Raw genomic sequence first — 22555 nt, 5'->3', positions numbered from 1 at the left:
CCTCCTCATCTAGACGGATGGGATACACACCTTCTACTGTGTATTGTTGACACTTCATACCCACTCACACGTGTGGACTGTGTATGCTGCTGACCCCGACGACTATGCTTGTTGAGTGGCTTGCAATACCCTCTAGGCTGAGGATGAGTCAAAGAAAGTGGTGTATTTCATCTGCTAACCTCTCCCCTTGGCTAAACTGCCCCACCTCAGCCTCGCCCAAGGTCATTTCTACTTTGCGAATCAGTGACACCCATTGGTTCCTCAACTGAATGAACGGGAAGCAAGCTTTTAATATGTGATCTCACCCCGAGGGAGACAGGAGTCCTGGGTTTCTGTTGTTGTGGTTGGTTGGTTGGGAGGTGTCCACGTCCGCCGCCGGAGGGGGGGCGGGGCAAAGGCCAGGGAGCGTCTGGGCGGCGGGCGTGCGCGCGCGCGAAGAGCGCGCGGCTGCTGGGCCGCCAGGCGGGGAGGCGTTGGCGAGCCGCGCCTGGCCAGAGCCGAGCCCCGCGGAGTCCGGCCGCGCTCTGCGGCTCTCTCCCGGGCCGGGCTCGTCCGTGGACGCCGCTCCGTGTCCCCGCTGGGCACAGCAGCCCGGGCCCTCCACAGCCATGGCCGCTAGCCTGAGGAGGCCCTCCTTCAGCTTCCGCTCTTCCTGCTCGCCGGACACGGACGACCAGGGCGCCTGCGAAGACGATGCCATCTGGGAGAGGTACCTGGGGGCGTGGGCCTGGGGGCTGGTGGGAGGCGAGCGTGTCCCTGAGGAATAGGCTTGTGCGCCGAGAGGTGCCCGTCAGGTCGCAGGACAGCTGTGCGGCGCGCGGAGCGAGGGGGGGGGTCTCTTCGTGCGCGTCACTCGTTCATGGAACGTGAGGTGTGTGCCGGGCACCTGCCCAGGGGCCAGCCTGGGGGTGCGGTGCCCGGGAGTCGGGCGCTGAAGCGGCCCCCGTGGTCTTGGCTCCTTGGAAGGAAAGACGTGAAGTAGATAACGACACTGGTCTCGAGGCGTTCTGAGGAGTGCAGGTCTCCCTGTTTTAGAGGCTACGTTCCGTTGGGGTTTTCATGAAGCCTGTTGTGCCCCTGAAGCTGAGGCCGGTTCAGGGGAAGTGGCCTGTCGAGGGCCACGTGATATTTGTGTGCAGAGCCAGTGCTTTCCAAAGCCCTTGACTGTGCGGAAGTCTACCTGTTAGGGGTGCAGTGGGGGCTGTCCAGGGAGCGTTGTGAGCACAGGTATGTGTCCCACACTTGAAAGTCTGGCAAAGAAAGCGTGAGGCTCGAGGGTGCTCTGTTCGTTCCCTCCTTCCACAGAAAGTCCGGAGAGTTGACTTTGGGACAAGTCCTTCCTTTCCTCTGGTCGGTGCATGTTCAGTGGTCTGGACACTTGGTGAGCAAGACTGACAGGGTGTTTGACGTACTGGGCCTCACAGCCTAGTTGGAAAGGACAGACAGGCAGCAACTAATTACCTAGGAGATACGTGAAAGCAATTTTGTGTTGAGTGTTGAAAAATACAGCATTTACTGTTAGACTTTGTGACTTAGGCAGTGATGTTCAAGCTGAGAGCAGATGCCTAAAAGAAAAGGAGGACTTGTGTGGGAGAGCGTTGGGACAGGGCAAGGAAGGAGTATGGCCTGTCAGAGGAGCTGAAAGAATGCCCTGGAGCCTGGGGCCGCGTAGGGACCTTAGGGTGGGGAAAACAAAACTTTTCGATTAAAGCTGGCGCTTTCTATAGGTTTATGGAGACGAAGCATGGTGATTCGGAACATGGACTCTGGAGCCAGACTCTGTCAAATGGGTCCTAGCTCTGCCACCTATGGGCTGTGTGAACTTGGGCAAGTTACCGTACCATTCTGTGTGTCAGTTTCCTGATCTGTAAGATGGGGATGATTATAACACACCCTCCATAGGTGAGTGTAAAGATGAAAGGATATTTCCTATCAGTAAAGTACTTAGAGCAGTGTCTGGCCTTTAGTAGGTGTTAGTAGTGGTTGATTAAATAAATGGATAAATACATACATAAGTATTAAAGGCTTGGAGGCTGTCCCTGGTGAAACGTGTGAACTGGAATGGATTACAGCCAACTTTGTTTCCTTTCCAGCTTGCACTTGCTACTGACTGCATCTGTAGCACTGTGGAATTAGAAATAATCTCTCTCAAATTGGCTGCTCTTGGTAAAAAAATCTACTGCTGTCAAAATTATCCCATGGAAATAAAAGCCTTTTCAGTAGCAGTTTAGGGTTAGGCTTATTTAATACGTATTGTTTATATTGGTTTGTTTACTATTTGTTGGTAACTTCTTTTTTTTTGCAAAGCTGCTCCGTTAAGAAAAGCAGATTAGCTATAAAATAGTTCAGACACAAAGAAAAGTAGAGAGTCGTCTAAGCAGAGCACGCCTTTCCCTGACTCTCTGTCGAGAGCTTGTGTGATTCCAGCTGCTCTCTGCCTCAGACACGGTGCCCTCTGTGTGTGCAGTCATGTAAACAGTGCAGGGTCTGGAACCGTGGAGAATCTAAGGCAGTACAGTCATGCTTTGCCTAACAGTGGGCAGAAGTTCTGAGGAGTGTGTCACAGTCAGGCAATCTCGAGACTGTGCAAACACCACGGAGTTCCTAAACCTAGATGGCAGAGCCTCCTACACACGTAGGCCACATGGGACTAATCTTATGGGACCCCCGTTGTGGACTGAAACGTCCCGATGTAGGGCATGACTGTACTGCCCAACTCCAAGGGGACGGAAGTGTACCCTGTGGGGCTTTTTAAAAGAACAGAGATGCTCAAGGCCTACTCTGGACCCACTGACTCAGAATCTACTGGGATCGTTCCCGGCTTTAAAGACCAGACATAGTCCTCATCTGGAGACATCTCATCAACGGTTTTTCACACTGGGTTTTCCCTCATCTGAAAAAACGTGCAAAGAGATTGTGAGGATCCATAATTAGTGTTTTAATACATTTTGCAGGACTCAGTGTTTTTCACGTTCCGTGATGCTGTGATCTGCATCTTCCGGGTAATGTGTTAAACCTTTAAATCTTGTCAAAAAGTCATGTCATGACATAGAGAATCCTTCTGTGAATTCCAGGCAGATTGCCATCTTTCTGCTTCCGCCTCCTCACCTTTAAAATGGGGAGAATAACGGTAACCTAGCTTTTGGATGTGAGGATTAAATGAGATAGTTGGTGCAAAGCAGTTAGCACAGGATCTGGCACAAAGTGAAGCCTTCAATAAATTATGATTATAGTAGTTTTGATTTCCCTCCAGTCGGAGTATAATTTAGTTGAAGTTAGTGGCTATGTCACAGCTGTTTCTCAGGCTGGTGTCTGCCACCCTGAGCTAAGCCATACAAATCCCTAGAATAACTTTTCAAAAGCCTGTTAGTCTCTTGAGGCTCCTATACTTCTTTAGTTTATTTTATTTTATTGCAGTAACAGTGGATTCTAACATCATATAGCTTTCAGATGTACGTTGTAATATATTTCGAATTCTGTGTAGATTACATCATGTTCACAACCCAAAAACTAATTATACTCCGTCACCTCACATGGGAGCCTCATCACCCCTTTTGCTCTCTCCCCTCCCCCCTTCCCCTATGGTAACCACCAATCCAATCTCCATGGCTCTGTGTGTGTTTGTCACTGTTTTTATCTTCTACTTATGAGTGAGATCACACGGTGTTTGACTTTCTCCCTCTGATTTATTTCACTTTACATAATACCCTCAAGGTCCATCCATGTTGTCACAAATGGCCAGATCTCATCATTTCTTATGGCTGAGTAGTATTCCATTGTGCATACGTACCACATCTTCTTTATCCATTCTTCCCTTGATGGGCACCTAGGTTGCTTCCGAGTTTTGGCTGTTGTGAATAATGCCACAGTGAACCTAGGGGTGCATGTGTCTTTCTGCATTGGTGTTTTCAAGTTCTTTGGATAAATACCCAGCAGTGGGTTGGCTGGATCATATATACGGTAGATGTATTCTTAGTTTTCTGAGGATACTCCATACTGCTTTCCATAGTGGCTGCACCAGTCTGCACTCCCACCAGCAGTGTAGCAGAGTTCCCTTCTCTCCATATCCTCTCCAACACTTGTCTCCTGTCTTGTTAACTAGAGCCTTTCTGAGCAGAGTAAGGGGACCTCTCCTTGTAGTTCTGATTTGCATTTCTCTGATCGCTAATGATGTTGAGCACCTCTCCATATGCCTGTTGGCCATCCGGATATCTTCTTTGGAGAAGTCACTGCTCAGATCTTTTGCCCGTTTTTTAAATTGGGTTGTTGATTTTTGTTGTTGTTGAGATGTATGAGTTCTTTCTGTCTTTTGGATATTAACCCCTTATCCGATATATGGTTTGCAAGTATCTTTTCCCAGTTGTTAGGTTGTGTTTTGGTTTTGTGGATGGTTTCCTTTGCCGTGCAGAAGATTTTTTTACTTTGATGTAGTCCCATTTGTTCATTTTGCATTTTGTTTCCATTGCCCAGTCAGACATGGTACTTGAAAATAGGCTGCTAAGACTGATGTCAAAGAGCATACTAATGGATAGATCCTAACTGGCTAAAGTTTTGGGGATTTCTGACTTATGGCCATTGTTTTGCAGAGAACTTTCAGAGGGAGAGTGATGCACAAAAGTGGAAGGAACAAAGCTTTTCTGTGATTCCTTTCTACAGGGGACACTTTTTTTTTTTAAGATTGGCACCTGGGCTAACAACTGTTGCCAATCTTATTTACTTTTTCTTTTTCTGCTTTATCTCCCCAGCCCCCTACCCCGTACACAGTTGTATATGTTAGTTGCAGGTCCTTCTAGTTGTGGGATGTGGGATGCTGCCTCAACGTGGCCTGAGGAGTGTTGTCATGTCCGCGCCCAGGATCTGAACCCTGGGTCGCCGCAGCGGAGTGCGTGAAATTAACCACTGGGCCAGGGAGCCGGCCCCGAAGGGACACTTGTTGAACAGCAACCATCAGTCTGGCTTGAGGCCATTGAACATAATGGAAGTCAGATAGGCTGATAATTGCGCTTCATTTCTTCCTCACGTTGCTTCCTTTGATCTCAAATGGGACAATATTTTTCTTTTCCCGTTTAACTCACCTATGGCCCTTTTGATCCCATCCTGAGGGACAAAGACCAGTTTCCATCTCTCTACCAGACGGCCCCCAGAAACACAGCACTGGCCCTTGGTATGGTTTGGTTGAGGCTGCATTTTGACTAGATCTGGGTTGTGCTGGCTGTTTCAGAAGACAAGAAAGGGGTTCAGTTTCTATGGGACTTGAGAAAAGAGATGTACCAGAGTGGCATCTGTGTGGCCTTTGTTGAATTGATTTCTGTCACTGACAGCATATATTTCTCATTGGCCTGGTAATAGCATTTCAGGATTAGCGATTCATCAGCAAATGTGGTTGTCATTTATGGTGACTCTGACTCACTCATAGGACTGAGCTTTTCAAAGGGGAACCTTTTGGTGACAGGCAAGTCTGATCAATACATTGCCTTGGGATTTTATGTTCCGTGAAAGTTATTCCATGCTTGATACGTTCCATGGGACTCTCACTTTTTGACAACCACACAGCGAGATCCCTGGTTTGAAACAATTTCTCCAGAAAGTTACCCCTTCTAAACACCCAGAAGACTTCTACCTCACTAAATTACGGAACCTGCACTTTGATTGCTTGATTTCTGAAACTGAATGTAAAAATTTGGAGGACTGTCCTCTCAATGCCTCTTTTGAGTCTCGCCCTTTGCATAAGTTTGATATGGCCATGGCTGGCGGGAGTAACTGTGTATAAAATGCTGTCTGTGCTGTGGCCCAGACCCTTCATAAACTTCTTTTGCAGCCATCAGAAATGCAATCAATAGGGAATGGGGAGAGGCTGGTTGTTTACCCTCAGTAGGTAATGTTCCAAATCAAGCTGCTCCTTGTCTGATGGTCTATAAATTTTATATCTTGTCCAAATACATAGTCAAATGTACTTTTTTCAGGACGTCAGTATGAAATCAGCGTTTGGGGTTCTTTTTTCAGACTTATACCAGTTTCTTTACTAACTTCAGTGCTTAAGACAGAGTTCTAGTCTTAGAGTCTTTCAATTTCAACTTGTTTGTGTAGAAATAATTGTAAAGAAAAAGGTGACAATGGCAGAGATAGAATTTTGGAATTTATGGGCCAAAGGGAACTCTTTGAGTCACAAAGAGCCTCAGAGTCTTGCCAATATTGTCTTTCTTTTTTCATTATTGTAGGTTTGGACTTCTTCCATGATGGCCTTAAATGATAGTAGAGAGAACTCTAGTGCTCGAATTGCTTATGTCAGTTCTGGCATGCTAGTAGCTAACTTAAATTTTTTATCTTATGCATATATATATATGCATGATATAGAAATGGTATATTTATATATGTATATGTTTCACCTTATATCACAATTTCTTTAGGCAGTATTTTTATCCCCATTTTGCAAAAGAGTTAAGAGAAGTTTTGAGAGACTGCTAATGACAAATGAGAGAGGCTGAATTTGATTCTCTGGTCAATATTTTCTGAATGCTATGCATAGATATTTTTTGATTTTCATGTTCTCCAAGCATCTCCTCAAGGAGGTGACTGACAGGGGAAGTGCCTATGTAGGGTCTGATTCTATAGTGGATAACTTACCATGTTTATCTCATAAAAATATATGTATCACATATGTAAATCACATACATACTATATGATATTTAAATATCAGTTTAAATTTTTGTTTTAGGTTATCAAGTTACTTCCATATGGGTTGCCTCTTTTGAATCTTATAATACAAGTGAGTACTTTTAAGTTTGAAGTTAAAAAGAAGAGGGATGTTTCCAATGTCACACAGCTATCAGATCTTTTGTGTCCAAATCCAAAATTCCTTCTGCAGCTCAACTACAGCTTTTCCATCTCCACTCCTTTCGGAAGACCACACAGTTTGACTGCAATGGTAGGGACCAGGTACATCTAGATCAGCAAGAATCTCTGTGAAAGAGTATGATATTCTCAACTTTTCGAACTTTGCTGGTGGACTTGGACTTCAGGTGAAAGTAGGACAATTTGTCCTACAGGCACCACCTTGTCAAGACTTTTCCATCTACGAAGAGTTCATTGATTGGGTCACTGGGTTTAAAGAGGTTGGTTGGAGAGTTTCATTGCTGGATATTTATGACCCATATGTATTTAGAACAGAGCCCAGCGTGGGGATTTTGATGTCCTCCTTCAGCTCAATAGGGCAAGCACAGTCACCTCTTCCAACTCAAGTTATTGTCTAACATTCCTTTCAACTTGAGTAATCTTTCTTTCTTAATGCCTATTAGATAATAAAAATACATGTAATAAAGTGTATGGTTCTATAATTTGTTATGGCTAACATCATACAGTAGTTAAGAGCATCCAGCCCTGTGATCAAAGGGGCTGCTTCTTTTAAATGGAATTTGTTGATTGTCCCTGAAACATTTTGGTTACACAGAACTAGATCATATTTTCAGATTTTAACAAGACTTCCCTCTGATTTCTTCAGAGTCCCTGTTCTGTGTAGCAAGAGCTGTGGCCCTGCATCCAGGCAAGCTCCCCAGTGGAGAAAGGCTGCCTGCTGCTTTGACTGTGCCCTCTGCCCAGAGAAGGAGGTTTCCACTGACACAGGTGCAGATCTGGAGGAAGTTTCCTACTCATCCTTTCGTTTACGTCCTTATTTGTTCCCAAAATGGGGAGGATCGAGAATAGGACTGACATCTCAAAGTTGTTCTCTCATTTACTCACTGATTTCTCCAGTAAAGTTAATAATCTTCCCTATGTAAGGATACTCTTCTCTTTGACCTGGTTCACTCCTACTTATCTTTTGACTCTTTGCATTACCTTCTCAAGAAAATATTTTGAAGGGCTATCCCAGAGTGACCTGTGTTTGTGTCTACCATGGAACCTAACACACGTCATTATGAGTATCTTGGTTTTATTGTATATAAGTCTTTCAACCAAATATGAACACGTTGAAGGGTGCATGTTATTTAGCTTAATTTCTCAAGTTACTAGCACCGATGATGACACACGTAAGTGTTCAGAAACAATGTGCATGACTTAACAAACGAAAAACATATCCTATATTTCTGCTATGAACCAGCCACTGTGAAATATGCTGAGGATGCGTTTTAGTACCCCTGGTTGCCCTATCACACTTGTTCTCTGCCAGTTCAGAGTCAGGGAGCAAGGAGATGAACATGATGAGTGATCACAAGGAACATTATAAGGGTCACGATACAAGTGCAGTAAATACAAATATTGGGGTAGTATCTAACCTTACTTTGAGATGTCAGAATATTCCCCACAAAAGAAACAAAAAAGTACAAAAGTGTTTTATTTTAAGTACTGAAAGATAAGTAGAATTATAACAGCTGAATAAAGGAAGACTTCCTTGTCAGAGATAATTAGAATAGCACATTTCTTCCACTATTCGGGGACCTGACAAAAAGGTCTACTGTGGCTGAAAAACAGCAAGTCTAGGGTTGCATGGGACCCCAAGATGAAAGACTGGTCCTGAAGACTTTTCACACAATAACTAACATTTTGGAATTGCCAACAGACATTGCAGTTAAATAATGAAAAACTGAAAATACCATCTACACTTAAATTTGTGGACAACATAAAATGTTCACTTTCATTCCTGTCTTTTAACATTGCTCCAGAGTTCTGGGTGGTGCAACAATTCATGAAACAAAAAGGGTGATATTTATTAAAAAGGAAAACATAAGAAATTAAAATACATCATTTTATACAAAAAATACTCCAAAGAATCAACTGAAACAGTATAATTCCTAAAACTTGAAAGTAAAACCTCCTGGATATGAGATACAAATACAAAAATATATGATTTTTCTTTTTATAACAATAATCATGTAGATAAAATGATAAAATATTCCATTCACATAATACCAGTGTGTAATATAACTCTGGGTAACTTGAAGGAGAGATGCACGGTGATTACCTAGTCAGAGGGGCTGGCCCGGTGTCATAGTGGTTAAGGTCATGTGCTCTGCTTCTGCCGCCTGGGGTTCTCCAGTTTGATCCTGAGTGCAGACCTGCACATCGCTTATCAAGCCATGCTTTGCTGGTGTCCCACATACAAAACAGAGGAAGACAGGCACAGCTCTTAGCTCAGGGAAAACTTTCCTCAAGGAAATAGAGGAATTTTGGCAACAGTTGTTAGCTCAGGGCCCATATTCTCCACCAAAAACAATAAAAATAAGAACAGGCAAAAATGAGCATTTTTGCCACAATTTGGGAAGAAGTTCCGTCTCCAAATAAGCACACAAAAAGCAGTGGCTTTCCGTGTACAAGTAACAACCCTATTAAAGATATAGCAGAAAAATATCCCAATAACATAGGAATAAATTTAAAATACTTAGTAATAAACTGCAAGTGTGCAAATCTGATTTAAAAACTTCTAAAATTTAATTGTTAATATAATACAATTTTTGAATAAGCAAAAGGCTCACATTATTTATTGATAGGACACCTTTATTTATTGATGGAATTGGAATGATAGCAAGCCTTACTAAATTTATTTGTAAATCGAAGGCATTTCATACTGAAATTTGCTTGAAAATGTGGACCTTTATGGAATGTATTTTAAAGTTGATACAGAGAATGATTTGGAGAAAATATTGGAAGAGAATTTTGATAGATAGGAGACTTCTGTTTCCAGACACTAAAATGTGTTCTTAAACTCTAACAATAAAGAAATGAGATACTATCCAAAAATACACACTTAAATATAGAACAGAACATGCAGCTGGGAATTATGTCTAATAAAAATAAATAGGCAAATGGTTAGGAATAGCAAACCTTTGGATAGTATTTATTAGATGCTAGGCACAGTTCTAAGAAGTGCTTTCCACACATCAAATCATTTAACAACAAGTATCTGCATATAAAAACAGATAGTGATATCAACTCCATTTAAAGATGAGGAAATGGTGGCACAGGAGCTTACCCAAAGTCACCCTGCTGGCCACTGTGGAACCAAATTTCAACCTGATAATCTGGCTGAACTGTCCATGCATTTAGCCAACACAGTATGCTGCCTCCTTGACGAATTAATTAAATTTTTTACTTCACAGACCAAATTTCAATAACAGTATCAACCAATATTTCTATTTTCTCTTCCATAGGTCAATTGTAATTTTTTCTAGATATTAACAATACACAGAAAAATATAAAAGAAAATCAAGATCAATATTGACAAAATATCCAAATATGTCAAGGATCAGGAGTAGTGAGCAGTTAGTAGAAACAAAACAATAAAAGGCAATTGATTTTCCTGAAGTTTCTCTTCCTCAGAATGAACATAAACCTTAGTGCTCAGAGGACTTCCACATCTGGAAGGATGGAGCAGACACACTTTTCTCTATTCCGCCCTCTAAGTACAACTAAAACGCTGGGCATATATATAAAACAAACCTACGATGATTCTGAAATGTGAGAGAAGAGACACACTTGTAGGGACCGTGGCACCCAAGGAAGGCCATGGTGGTGAGTTTCCTGGGATTTCTTTTTGCTTCATATGTCCTAGACTTGGGTCTGAAGAAGCCAACAACCTGGAAAGGCCGGAGCACTTACAACATTAAAAAGCCCTAACAAAAGTCTGCTCTCTCTATCAAAAAGATCAGGAAACGGACAGGCTAGCAAGACAGAAAACTTTTAGACAAGAACTGCTCTAATCCACTCAAACATCATGGCAAAATCTGTGGCCCACTCTCACCAGGAAAGGCCAAGTGGGGAGTGTGGACAGCCACCCTTTCCACCTGCAACAAGGCAAGCTGCCAGGGTGGTATCAGAGATGGCCAAGTGGACAGACAGGACATTTCTCACTTCTGGGCAGTGCCCAGGCCCTCTCCTGCCAGGTGGGGTGCATAGACTTCCCCCTACATGCCAACAATGAAGCACCCCTCCCCCCCAACAGGTGTTGTCTTAGAGGAGGCCAAGTGGAGAGTGAGGGCTTCCATCATGGTCCAGTAGTTACAAGGCTCCCTTTCTGTCTCAGGGTAGTGAAGCCACATGGGCAGCAGTAAGGGGGCACTCCCACTCCTCCCAACCAGGGAGCTGCCATGGAGGCCTAGTGGGGAATCAGAACTCCTACCCCACCCAGAAGAAATGGGGACATCTTCCCTCATCATGTGTCAACAGAGGCTGAGTGGAAATCTTGGACTTCTCCCTCCCCTGCAGTAACAAGGAACCACTTTTTCCTTTTCCTAGCCAGAACCTTGGCAGAAGCAGCCAGATAAAATAGAAGGTTTAAATAAAATCCAGAGCTGCATATCACAATACCCAACATGTTCTGGTTTCCATCAAAAATCACTCATCATAACAAGAACCAGGAAGATCTGAACTGAGTGCAGAAAGAAAACCGATAGATGGTAACGCCAAGATCACAGAGATGTCAGAATTATTTAATAAATATTCTAAAGGAACTATCATAAAAATGTTCCAGTGAGCAATTATGAACATGCTTGAGAGAAATGAAAAAGTGGAAAGCCTCAGCAAAGAAATAGAAAGTTTCACCAATGAATGAATATTAGGGTCAATATCCTGGTGGTGACATTGTACTAGAGTTTTGCAAGGTGTTACCATTGGAGGAAACTGGGTAACGGGTACACGGGATCACCCTGTGTTATTTCTAACTGCATGCGAATCGACAATTACCTTAAAATAAAAAGTCTAGATAAAAAGTTAGACAGCTCAGACTTAGGAAAACAGACCAAAACTTAGCATTTCAGTGTCAATTAACACCTAGAAATTTAGGCTCATTGAAGATGTAAGTGTGGCTATTTTTGCCAATTCGTTGTTGATAATTCAGTCAGTTACTCAACAAGTAACTGTATTTGTATTCAACGATACATATGTTCAAGAAATCAATATTGAGTTCCTATTAGGTGCAACATACCAGATAAAGAGAAAGTAATGCTAAATACAAATACTAGTTATTGAGAGACTATGGTGCAGGTACATACACATATACTCATTTTTTCCCATAAAAATAGCTATGGGGGTAAGTGTATCATCATTACTATTTTTCTGTGAGTTTAGTGCACTTTGAGCATAAATTTTTAAAAATTAAGTCCATGACTTTCAACATTATGGAATAAACACGTATCAATGATTTTATTTAACTAATTAATTAATGTGGAAATCAATGAGATGATAAAAGTGGTTCTAAGAACCACAAACCTTTTTTGTGAAACAGCGGTTTCTATAGTTCATCACTAGAAGCATTTTTTTGGTGTGGAAGATTAGTCCTGAGCTAACATCTGCTGCCAATCCTCCTCTTTTTGCTGAGGAAGATTGGCCCTGAGATAATATCTGTGCCCATCTTCCTCTATATGTGGGACGCCTGCAACAGCATGACTTGATAAACAGTGTGGAGGTCTGTGACTGGGATCCCAATCAGTGAACCCAGGGCCACCAAAGCAGAGTACATGAAATTAACTGCTAAGCCATCAGGCCAGCCCCACTAAAAGCATTTTTGACAATACAACATCAACAAAAGAATGTTAGAATACAATTGCTAGGTTACATAGAAAAATGGTTAATGTCCTACAGGGCAATAAAACCATAATCTTTGGGTTTATCTTTCTCCTGGCTGCCACTCCCCAACAATGTACAGATTAACATGTAACTACACAGTGTTTGGGTTCTAATGAAACAATAAATCATTAAGTCAAACAGATATATAGTCCTAGATAAATAAATAACGCTTGTGTTGGCTGGTTAGACGATGCTAGAGTATGCCACTGAAAATGCATTCAGTCACCCTCTTACATTATTTCAAACTTTTTAATAATTTTTAACAAAATTGGTTAATAAGATTAGACCCCTAGTAAGTGGAAGAGCCCAAATTTTAATACTATTATAAGTCCAAATCTCATTTTCTTTCAAATAAACCACGTTTCCATTGAACATCCCCAGCTTAATAAAATAAGCAGGCAAGTAAATAAAAATTGCAATAAAGTGTAAAACTTGATTGTAGAAATAGAAATAAGATGTGTTGGGAAATATAGAATCAATAAGCCTTACACGAGCAAGGAATGCTACTCAGGTGAGATGATTCCAGCTCAGTCTAGAGACATGGTTGATAGTTAGGTGTAGAAGGGAAGAAAAGAGGTTCCAGGAAGAGAGAAAGAGAAGTTATACACACAGATATGAGGTTAATGGAGCATTTTAAGATTTAAAGACGGATTTCTTTTAAGATTTTAAGTGTTAAAAGCTGTAAAAAGGCTATTAACCAAAAAAGGCACTAGGTCCAGATAGGTTTCACATGGGAATCTCATCAAACATTCAGAGACAAATTTCAGCCAATTTGAACTACACCATAAAATTTTTTAAAAAGAAATCTTCAGAGTTTTTGTTATTTCTTTTTGTTTATTATAATTCAGTGTAAAATCAATGCGAACTTTTGGACAATTTTGAACTCAGTTCTACCTCATTGCAAGTTGAATGTTCTTTCAAGTTCTTCCATTAAAGCATTTAAAAAGCCCTAATTGTGATGTGTTACTTTTTAATGGACCTGAATACATTATCTAATATTTTATTTAAGGATTTAGCGTTTTCATAAATGAGGTTGGCCTACAGTTTTCTTTTTAGTGATGAATTAAATTTATGAACTTAAACCTATAGGAACTCCTCTTGAGAAAAAGTATCAAAATACAGAAATTTATCTAAACCCTATAATTTTATGAGAATTACAACTTTTTAAGAGAAAAGGTGGTGATGAACATTAAATTTAGCAAAAGGCATGTAATGGGAAGATCATCTGCTTTGAAGTCAGACAGTCTTGAGTAGAGCCAGGACTAGGGAAAGGTAGGTGAGGTGCCTGGGTGACAAAATTTAAGGAGGCACTCACTCTCAGGGTCAGGCAAGGGCGGGGTTGGCACCTGAAAGTGAGTGCTTCCTTAAATTTTGCACCTCTGGGATCTCACTTCCCTCACCCTAGTCTGACCTCCTGCTCTGAAGTCTGGATCCCAGCCCAGCCTTCACTATCTCCAAGATCTCAGGTGCGTTACTGAAGCTCTTTAAGCCTCAATTATTTTCTCTGAAAAATGAGTCGATACTGTCTAGCTACCTCACAGACTGTGGGAGAATTGAGATATATTTTTTCATCTGTCAAGTAAATTGCTTGGGATAGCACCCGCGCACATTAAAATTTGTTCCTTTATCCTTGCTATCCAATCCCTCACAAAAAAGTTGCTACAGGAGAGGTAGGTAGAACCTAGATAATAATGGACCTTTTGTGCATTGCTAGGAGTTTGGATTCCACCTAGAATGGTGGGTCTCAAAGTGTAGTATCTATACCAACAGCATCAGCATCACTTGGGAGCTTATTAGAGATGTAAATTCTGAGTTTCCAAATCAGGAACTCTGATAGTGTGGGCCAGCACTCTGCTTTAACAAGCCCTCCAGGTGATTCTAATATGCACTAATGTTTGAGACTTGTTTCTTTACAAATGTGAGAATAATTGTGGCATTTTAAGCGAGAAAGGTACGTGAATGGGTTTAAATAATAGAAACCTTAATTAGTACAATTGAGTTGATGAGACGTAAGAGGGCTTCAAGACAGAAGATAGGGTGACTCGTTAGGGAGTTGTCTTGTTAAAATAGAAGGGATTCAAATCTGAACAGAAATAGTAGAAGCTATAATGAATAGGAGATGTTTTTTAATTATTTGGCTATCAGAATTAATGCAATTTTGAAGCTTAAGTGACAGTTTACGTCTTGGCCATCTCTATATCTGCAAAACTTTGGAAGCTCCATGCGTCACTAGAGGTTATCAATAAATGCTTTCCTTTGAGTGAATGAATCCAGGATATGTGCAATCCTACCTCTATTTAAGTGGTATAGATGGGTGTAATTTTTATTTGTAAGTTAAAACTTGTTCCTCTGTGTCTGGAAGATGAACAAGAGATGATGTTAGGGCTCCTTGGCCTTTGATATAGCAAGAAAAAAATAGACAGCATTAACTTGGAATTTTTCTTCCTATAACATTCTTTAGTTTGGTGTCTAATTATAGCAATTTGTCCAAATGTGAGTATTCTGGGGCTCATGAGAATCACTGAACCCAAGTTAACGGCACTTTGCTTTTCTTGCTAGGTATGAAGCAATGTATGACATATCCAGACAATCAATACCCAAATCGTAATCAAGGTCATTGCCTCTTAAAGACTGTGACCTTATTGGCCTACGAAGATCCTCTGGGGATGGTACTTGCCTGTGCAGCCCTTTGTCTGTCTGCCCTAAGATCTGTGGTTCTTAGGATTTTTCTGAAGTACAGGGACACCCTCACAGTCAAAGCTAATAACCAGTCTCTCAGTTACATCCTTCTCAAATGCCTCATCCTCTGCTTCCTGTGCTCCTTGCTCTTCAAGGGCCATCCCAACACTTCCACTTGCATCCTGCAACAAATGACATTGGAGTCATGTGGACTGTAGCTGTTTCCAGATTTTGGATAAAACCATCGCTGTAGTTCTGGCTTTCAAGATCACAACACCAGGGAGAAAGATAAGGCAGTGGATGCTGTCAGGGGCACATAATTCCATCATTCCCATCTGCTCATCGATTCAAGTGATTTTCTCCCTTTTGTTCACCTAGATGCACATTCTGAGCCTACGCTCCTTATCATGTGTGCAAAAAGGGCTCTGTCATCATTTCTACCTTTCCTTAGGCTACTTGGGTTCCTTGGCCCTCGTGAGCTTCACCTTGGCTTCTCTGGCCAGCAGACTCCTGACAATTTCAGTGAAGCCAAGTACCTGACATTCAGCATTTTGGTGTTCTGTGGTGTCTGGATCACCTTTCTCCCCCGTATACAAGCACCAAGGGGAAGAGCATGGTAGCTGCAGAGATCTTTTCTATCTTGGCTTCCAGTGCTGGGCTACTACGATGCATCTTTGCCCCCAAGTGCTATAATATTCTGCTGAAGCCAGATAGGAACACCCTGCCAGGATTAAGTGGTAAAACAAACTCTCACAGAAAATAAATACAAGATTTTAATTCACGGACTTCATGAAACATTTAGAAAGCTTGAAAATTATATGATACCTTAAAGAGTTCTTGCCCCACATCCTGCCATGGGTAGCTACATGTTCTAACATCTTCTCCTGGTTTGGAATGTCACGGTTATTAGTATCAGATTCCTGTATATAAATCTGTGTTCTGGACTCACTGTTCTTTCATTGATTCTTTCCCTGAATGAATACCACACTGTTTTCACTTTCTCTATTTCAGAGCATGTTCTGACAGCTGATAGCACCTGTTCTTGCTTGCTGCTCTTTTTCAGTTATCTTGCGTTCATTCTTACAAATTTTCTCCTTGATTTGACTTTTAGAATTGTTTTGGCAAAGTCCATAATACACATTAAGAGATTCAGATTCAAATTTATTGAACTTAAAGACTAATTTTATTAAGAACTGACTTCTTTGCAATAAAATGTTTCCCATTCAAGAATGTGTTTTATCCCCATTTATCTCACCATTTTCACTTTATTTATCAATGTTTTATTCTATTTCGGACTGGTCATTTGGGCTGTTACATAGTGTATTGTTTGTCATACATTTCTGGAGGTTACTTGTTGCTTCCATTGATTTGTAAGTTGATTGTCTTGGACTTCTAAGCTGTGAAAAACAATAAAATGATTCTTTCTGCTCAAGCTTTATCCTTATTGCTTTCTTATTGCATTGGCAAGATTCTCTAGTACAATGTCCAACAGTAGTCATAATTGTGAGCTTTTATTGCTCTTGGTTTTAGTGGAAATGTTCCTAAAGATTTTATCTGTTAAAATTTAATCCCACAACTAGAAGGACATGCAACTATGATATGCAGCTGTGTACGGGGTTGGGGGGGGTTGGGGAGATAAAGCAGAAAAAAAAATTTATGTTGGTGGTACATTTCTGATCATACTTTTTTTAATATTTCATATGAACTTTATCTTTTTATTGAGGTAAAAGTGATTTATAGCATTATATAAATTTCAATTGTATCATTATATTTTGACTTCTATATAGGCTACCTTGTGTTCACCACCAAAAGTCGAGTTGCGATCCAAACAAATATCTCATTAATTATGAGAGTGCCCTGTCTGTGCTTTGTACATAAAATTTTTAAATGTGATAAAATACGCATAACAAAATTTACCATCTTAACCATTTTAATTGTATGGTTCAGTACTTTTAAGTACTTTCACATTGTGTGCAACAAATTTTAGTCTTTTCATTTTCTGAAAATGAAACTCTGTACTCATGGAACAATTCCTCAAACCCTCCTTCCCCAGCCCCTGACAACCACTATTCTACTTTCTATCTCTATGAATTTTACTACTCTGTGCATCTCCTATAATTGGAATCATATAGTATGTGTCTTTTCACGGATGGCATATTGCACTTAGCATATTTTCCTCAAGGTTCATCCATGTTGTAGCATGTGTCAGAATAAGAACTTTGATAGTCTATTCTCTTAGCAGCTTTCAAATATTCAATATGGTATTTCGTGTTGTGTGTGTGCTTTTTGGTGAGGAAGATTGGCCCTGAGCTAACATCTGTTCCCAATATTTATCTTTTTTCGTTTTTCTTCCCCAAACCCCAGTACATTGTTGTATATTATGTCCTTCTACTTCTTCTATGTTGGACGCTACCTCAGCATGGCTTGATGAGCGGTACTAGGTCCATACCCAGGATCCAAACTGGTGAACCCTGGACCACCAAAGCGGAGCATGTGAACTTAACCACTATGCCCTCAGGCCAGCCCCCCAATATGGCATTGTTAACTATAGTCACAATGCTGTATATTGCATCCCCAGAATTTATTGATCTTACAACTGAAAGTTTCTAACTTTTGACCACCTTCACCCCCAGCTCTGGCAACCATCAATCTCTTCTCTGTATCTTTGAGTTCCATTTCTTTAGATTCCTCATATAAGTGAAATTGCACAGTATTTGTCTTTCTTTGTCTGGCTTATTTCACTTAATATAACACCCTCAAGGTCCATCCCTGTTGTCACAAATGTCAGAATTTCCTTCCTTTTTATGGCTGACTAATATCCCATTGTATATATATATATTACATTTTCTGTATCCATTCATCCATAGATGGACGCTTCAGTAGTTTCCATGTCTTGTCTATTATAAATAACACTACAGTGAACATGGGGATGCAGACATCTTTTCAAGATAGTGATTTCACTTCCTTTGAATATATACCCAGGAATAGAATTGCTGGATCATATGGTGATTCTATTTGTATTTTTTGAGGAATCTCCACTCTGTTTTCGATGGTGGATGTGCCAGTCTACATTCCCACCAACAGTGCGCATTGATTCTCTTTTTCCACATCCTCTCCAACACTTGTTATTTCTTGTCTTTTTAACAAGCCATTCTTCAGGCATGAGGTGGTATCTCATTGTAGTTTTCATTTGCATTTATCTGGGGTGTATTGCTATTGAGTTGTATGAGTTCTTTGTGTGTTTTTGATAGTAACTAATTTTCAGATTTATTATTTGAAAATATTTCTCTCATTTTCTAGGTTATCTTTTCATTTTGTTGGTGGTGTCACATGCTGTGCAGAAGTCCTTTAGTTTGATGTAGTCCCAGTTGTTTAGTTTTGCTTTTCTTGTTGCTTCTGCTTTTGGTATTAAGCCCAAAACATCATTATCAAGACTAATGTCCCAGAGCTTATCCCCTATGTTTTCTTCTAAAGATTTTATGGTTGCAGGTCTTACTTTTAAGTCTTTAATCCAATATGAGCTGATTTTTCCTAATCATATCCCTAAAGATTAGTGATGCTGCACATATTTTCATGTGGCTGTCGGCCATTTGTACAACTTGTTTGGAGAAATGTCTAGACAATTCCTTGATCATTTTTTAATCAGGTTGTTTTATTGCTGCTTTTGAGTTGTAGTCATTTTTATATATTTGGATATATATATCAGACAGTTGGTTTACAAATATTTTATCTCATTCCATAGGTGGTCTTTTCACTCTCCTGATTGTGTCCTGTGCTTAACAGAACTGTAAATTTTGATGTTGTCCAATTTATCTCTTTTTACTTCTGTGGCCTGTGTTTTTCTATCATATCCAAGAAATCAATGGGCAAATACAATGTCATAAACATTTTCTTCTATGATTTCTTCTATCAGTTTTGTAGTTTTAGCTATTACGTTTTACTTTTTGATACATTTTCAGTTATTTTTGTATATGGTGTAAAGTAAGCGTCCAACTTCATTCTTTTGCATGTCCAGTTTTCCTAGCACCATTTAGCGAAACAAACTGTCCTTTCCCTATTGAATGACCTTGCCCCCTTGTTGAAAATCATTTGCCCATATAGGTGAAGGTTCGTATTTGAGCTCTCTGTTCAGTTCCGTTTGTTGATATGCCTGTCTTTATGCCAGGGCTGCACTGTTTTGATCACCATGCTTTTGAATTAAAGTCTCGAAATCAGGAACTGGGAGTCCCACAGCTTTATTCTCTTTCAGGACTGTTTTGGCTATTTGAGGTCCCTTGATTCCATATGCATTTTAGGATAGGTTTTTCTTTCCTGAATAAATTCCAGTGGGATTCTGGTAAAGATTGCATTGATTCTGTAGGTCACTTTCAGTAGTATGGACATCATAATAACAGTAAGTGTTACAAACCTGAACCCGGAATATCTTCTCAGTTATTTATGTCTCCTTAATTTCTTTAAGCAGTGTTTTCTATTTTCTCTGGACAACTCTATCAATTCATTGGTTAAGTTAATTCCTAGATATTTTATACTTTTTGATTCTTTTTGTAAATGGAATGAATTTGGACCCTTACCTGACACAATATATACAAAAGTTAACTGAAAATATATCCAAAATCTAATGTAAGAGCCAAAATTGTAAAATGCTTAAGAAAATCTGGGGGTGAAGCTTCATGGTTTGCCAATGGCCTCTTGGATATGACACAAAAAGCACAGACAACAAAAGTAAAAGTAGATAAATTGGAATACATCAACATTTAAAAGTTCTGTTCATCAGAAGACACAACCAACAGAGGGAAAAGACAAACTATGGAATGAGATAAAATATTTGTGAACCATCCATTGGCTAAGCAGCTAATATCCAGAACATATAAACAATGATTACAATAACATAGTTTTATATCTCTTTTCAAAAGGAGCCCACATAAAAACTGTATTATTTACTTTGGCACATGCCAGAAATACACAAATAACCATCCGTACTCTTCACTTAGATTGTTTCATTCTCCAATGATTTTATAGGATTCCTGACAACGTCATAGTTGCGTGTGTCGAGGGAGAGGTAGCTGAGGAACAATCCCCTGTCTCTAACTGGGATTGTGAGCCGGCTGTGTATGCAACACCCTTGTGCCTTCAGAAACCACCCAGGCCCAGTTTCTGTAAATATTAATTCCCCCTGGTTGTGGAGTGTTACAGGGTAAATTCAACCTTAGGGCTAGGTGGTTGAGATGACACCCAACTCATGATCATTGGCTCACCTGGTTACAAAATGCCAAAAGCTGTTTCTCAAAGGGAAGATACTTACTTGTCAAAGAGAGTACAGCTGTGCTGTCAAACCTTAAGGGTCATTCTTCTGAAGAAGGTCCCAGGGCTTCCTGACATTTTTATCTAGGAGAGGTAGTATGATATAGAAATTTGTCCCTCATTTTGGCATCCCTCAGACTACTACACCTCAGGAAAGTTCATGGAGATATTAGCCCTCTGAATTTGACTGGTATTAATCCCTGAATATCTGACACAAAATGAGTCTTACAAAGTCATCAATTGTGTTATACATTTTTAGGTCTCTTCCCCTCTCTGAATGAGACTTCATTAATGTCATGGGGATAGTAAAGCAATCTATGTCCTGTCACTTATTTATCCATGTAACAAATACTCATTGATCACTTCTTTCATGTCAGGCTGTTTTATTGTCTCTGGTGAGACAATAGTAACCCAAACAAAGTCCTAGCCATCAGGGAGCTTACATTCTAGTAAAACAGACAAAAAATATAATATAACAATACAGTGCAAAATCATGCAAAGAAGGGTTACAACGTGGATGCAGGGGACAGAGAAGGGTGAGTGCCATTTGGATAGGTTACTCAGGGAAACACATTAGGGCAAGCTTACATTTAAAAAGAGATAAAAAGGAAATGAAACAGGGTCTACCACTTTCAAGACTTGATCTTGGGCTTCTCAGTGTCTAGAATGGTGAAAAATTAATGTTTGTTGTTTAACCCACCCAGTCTATGGTATTTTTGTAACAGCAGCCCGAATGGACTAAGGTAAGTACTCTATAGTGCTTGGAGGCCTGAGACCAAGTTAGAAGACTGGAATTGTGTGTTGACCACTTCATTTATGCAGCAGTCATCAGGGATATGGACCCTTGAAAACTCTTAGGGGCTTGCCCAGATCAATCCGAGGAGGTTATCCCATTCCTCTCTTACACTCAGAGCAACTGCAATTGCTGTCTTTAAGTGATAACATCTCTCCCCAGCACTCTCCTCAGAGCCTTCGCTACATTCTTATTCCAGAGAGTATACATTAAAGGATTCAGTGTGGGAGTAACGATACTATAGAACACAGAACCAACTTCGCCTTGCAATGGTGTGCGCTTGGACCTGGGCCTCATATATGAGAATATGTAGGCACCAAACCAGAGGGAAACCACAGTGAGGTGAGAGCTCCAAGTGGCAAAGGCATTTCTCTTACCCCCAGCTGAATGCATCTGAGTGACACTATGGAGGATGAAGATGCAGGATGTACAAATTGGAAAGATGGGGAGGAGGAGAAGCAGGACACTGCTGACGCACACAGTGGTCTCATAAGCAGTAATGTCTCCACGTACCAACTTCACAACAGCTGGAAACTCACAATAGAAAGGGTGGCTTTTTAGAGGCCCACAGAAACGGAAGTGCATCAAGGACACTGTGTGAAATAGGGAGTTTATGGATGATCCCAACCATGACATGACAGCCATCATCGGTCCCACCCTTCTGTTCATGAGAACAGTGTAATGCAGTGGATGACAGATGGCAACATAGCGGTCATAGGACATGAGAGCTAGGAGGAGACACTCCGCACCAGCCACAGACAAATAGAGGAAGTGCTGGGTCACACAGCCGGCAAAGGAGATGGACTTCTTGCCAGATAGGTAGTTGGTAGCCATCTTGGGGACGGTTGTGAAGACATACATCAGATCCATAACGGAGAGCTGGCTGAGCAGCAAGTACATGGGTGTATGAAGCGGGGGATCTGCACAGATGAGGAGAGTGGTGAGGGTGTTGCCACTCACTGCAATCAGGAAGACCATCAGGGTCAAGGAGAAAAGAAAAAGGTGGGTGAGGGAGTCATCAAAGAGACCTTCAAGGATGAAGTCTGCCAGAGAGGTCTGATTCCTCTGCCACATCTCCCCTTTCTGTGTCCCTTGGGAAACAGGAAGTGGAAAGGAAGAGCAACATCAGAAATACTGGGGTTCAGCATACCTCACAATATGACCTTTTGATCTACAAAAGAATCTTTGAAGAAAAATTTTTCTATTTCTAATTATACAACAGGTCAA

General features: G+C 40.8%; 2 protein-coding genes across 3 annotated transcripts in view; one reads left to right on the top strand and one right to left on the bottom strand.

The window, feature by feature from the left end:
* The first annotated feature begins 417 nt into the window (after window positions 1–417).
* Window positions 418–22555, top strand: part of LOC138922852 (odorant-binding protein 2b-like) — a 64749-nt gene continuing 42611 nt past the window's right edge. Inside the window, exon 1 of the mRNA XM_070259310.1 lies at window positions 418–709. Coding sequence (XP_070115411.1) covers window positions 609–709 — 101 coding nt within the window. The 5' untranslated portion in view covers window positions 418–608. The remainder of the gene's footprint in view (window positions 710–22555) is intronic.
* LOC138922850 (olfactory receptor 2AE1-like) overlaps window positions 13370–22555 on the bottom strand; it is a 36065-nt gene continuing 26879 nt past the window's right edge. For both annotated transcript variants that reach the window (XM_070259309.1, XM_070259308.1), the window contains one exon: window positions 13370–22419. In XM_070259309.1, coding sequence (XP_070115410.1) covers window positions 21467–22402 — 936 coding nt within the window. In that variant the 5' untranslated portion in view covers window positions 22403–22419 and the 3' untranslated portion in view covers window positions 13370–21466. The remainder of the gene's footprint in view (window positions 22420–22555) is intronic.

Source organism: Equus caballus, unplaced genomic scaffold (genome assembly GCF_041296265.1).
Source record: "Equus caballus isolate H_3958 breed thoroughbred unplaced genomic scaffold, TB-T2T haplotype1-0000016, whole genome shotgun sequence".
In the NCBI taxonomy this organism is placed as follows: domain Eukaryota; kingdom Metazoa; phylum Chordata; class Mammalia; order Perissodactyla; family Equidae; genus Equus; species Equus caballus.
The sequence above is the reverse complement of the archived record's forward strand: the minus strand, read 5'-3'. Positions and strand labels throughout refer to the sequence as shown.